The 2,343-nt window shown below is 42.7% G+C and overlaps 1 protein-coding gene across 1 annotated transcript in view; it reads right to left on the bottom strand.

Annotated features, from left to right (window-relative positions):
• The window catches only part of mei1 (meiotic double-stranded break formation protein 1), a 59,922-nt gene that overhangs the window by 8,259 nt on the left and 49,320 nt on the right, over positions 1 to 2,343 (bottom strand). The window contains exon 29 of the mRNA XM_005737949.1: positions 344 to 425. Coding sequence (XP_005738006.1) covers positions 344 to 425 — 82 coding nt within the window. The remainder of the gene's footprint in view (positions 1 to 343; positions 426 to 2,343) is intronic.

Here is a 2,343-nt window from a genome sequence, read left to right as displayed (position 1 = left end):
CACACACACACACACACACACACACACACACATGCCTTACTTAGATCCACTCAAGACAAACCTGTTGTTGCTGCACAGATATTGTCCGAATAAACAATGGCATGTAACCTTCACATATGCTATTTCAAGTTTAAGTTACAAAGTAAAAAAAACAACAACTCAAGACTTGCTGTAAATTCACTTACAGTTGCTTTCCACAGCTGTACATGTCATACTCATAAAACACTGCTGTTTCTCAAATCTCCTTCAAATATATACATTTGCAGTTTTTCATTTCTTTCTCTGTGGACGTGTGCACATTATCCTCGCTCACTCCCTCTTTCCCCATCTCTCTGTTTGATACCTGTAGCGGGACTCTTTCTCTGAAGGAAGCCCAGCAGGGAGCTCAGACAGTTGACTGAGGCTCGCAACAGCAACTCGTGCTTCTGAGGAGAAAGAGACACATTGAGGTAAAACATGAGATTTGCAGAAGAAAAAAAAAGAAAAAGAAAAAATATCTCTCAGCTTTAAAATGTCAAATCGCTGCAAGCCAGGGAAAGAGCAGAATGTGAAACGTGTGCCTGTGTGCTCTCGCTCGGCAGAAATGGGCGCGATGGCAGCAACAGATGAATTGGGGGAAGAAACACAGATATCTGCTCTCCAACAGACGGAGATGCAGTCAGCAAAAGAAGGGGGGTAAGAAGGGAACACTAGAGAGAGTGACTGAGTGATGTTTTAATAATGCATGTCTCTCCCGCAGTGTCAGGGCTTACACTGAGCACTATGTAGTGTCCAAAAATACTGAAGTAGGCCACGGAGATATATAGATGACAGTGGAAAGTTGGACTATAATCCATAAGCAGCGAGGAGCAAAAAGCTGAAGAAAGGAGTCAAGAGGATGAGCTGGAGTGAGCGCGAGGGAGCTGAAGTGTGCAGAGGTACGAGAACGCTTAGATGAGAGGAGGGCAAATGAGGACAGGAAGATAAAAGGAGAGGTTAAAATGAGAGCTAAGAACAAGCAAGGAGAAAGGGAGAGCAGCGCAGAGTCGAAAAAAGTATGTGTGGGAGAGGGACTCTGGAGCTGCAGTGAGTCCTGCTGCTGCTGAATCGGAGCATCGAGAGGAAAGACAGCAAAAGGAGAGGAGGAGAGTGGGGAACTCATATCAGCTGCTGAACAGCAGACTACAGAGCACTGAACCATAGAACTGAAACTCAGTTCAGCACTACAGCTTCTTACAGAGAGAGGAAATGCTGCTAGTGTGGAACCAGAGGCTGGTATACTGCAGCACAGAAGAAGAAAAAACAAGTGCGGGCATGACACAGAAACCACCCAACAGTTCCACATATACAATACAACAGAATAAAATTACTTTATTGTCCACATTAGTGGAAAAATTGTCTTTGGATCATCAAGTCAATCGATTCAAATCAAGCACACATTCATACATATAAACATGTAAACATTCAATTCCATTCAAAATACATCACATCATCTTATTCAGTATATTAATTGCTTTATGGCACAAATGATCCCTTATATACCTTTTTAATAGCTAGAGGCCTCCTATAACTCTCATCCTACAAGAAAAGCCTATAGAAAATATTCTTCATGATTTCTTTGACAAAGAAATCATCTGCTACTCTTTTGGGTTAGTCATACTTTAGACCGTTTGTTTCACCACCAACATGTAATAACAATGTAGAGACGGACGTGATTGCACTGGATCCGTGTGCAGTGCCGCTGTGCTAACTGTTAAATCAATCGGCATCTCATTTCCCCACACAACTGCGCTTGTGAAAGGCAGGTTCACTGTCATTATGTAAAGATTTTAAAGATTACCTTTGTGTTACTTCTGCTGTGGGATAAAGGGCAAGGGGAAGTGTGAAAGGAGCGATGGGGGGGGGAGGGGGTTTCATAACATGAGCATTTAAGTTGTCATTCATATATTCTTTATTGTATCCGGCGATAGATCGACACCGTTAACGCATTTGTGAAACCATGTTCGTGCACACTGGTGTTTTTATTCCATTTGCTGCATATGTGCATGCGATTTATAGAAGGCGTGCAGCTTTCTCCAGTTTTTCATTATGTACCTCTTGCTCACAAAGCCACCATTAAAGACACAGTTTTACAATTAAATGTCCTAGACCAGCTAGCTTAGTAACAATTGAGACAGCACACTGGGTACTGCAGCGCTCGAGCTTTCATTATAACACAGGGATTTACTGAACTAGCTTGTTATATTAATCCATACCCTCCATAAGCAAGAACTGGGAAATGCAACGCTGCAGTGAAAGTCTTTCTCTCTCGCACACACACACACACACACACACACACACACACACACACACACACACACACAC

Source organism: Pundamilia nyererei, unplaced genomic scaffold (genome assembly GCF_000239375.1).
Source record: "Pundamilia nyererei isolate P.nyererei 1_Seehausen unplaced genomic scaffold, PunNye1.0 scaffold00081, whole genome shotgun sequence".
Classification (NCBI taxonomy): Eukaryota; Metazoa; Chordata; class Actinopteri; order Cichliformes; family Cichlidae; genus Pundamilia; species Pundamilia nyererei.
Note: the sequence above shows the minus strand (reverse complement) of the source record. Positions and strands in the feature narration are given on the sequence as shown.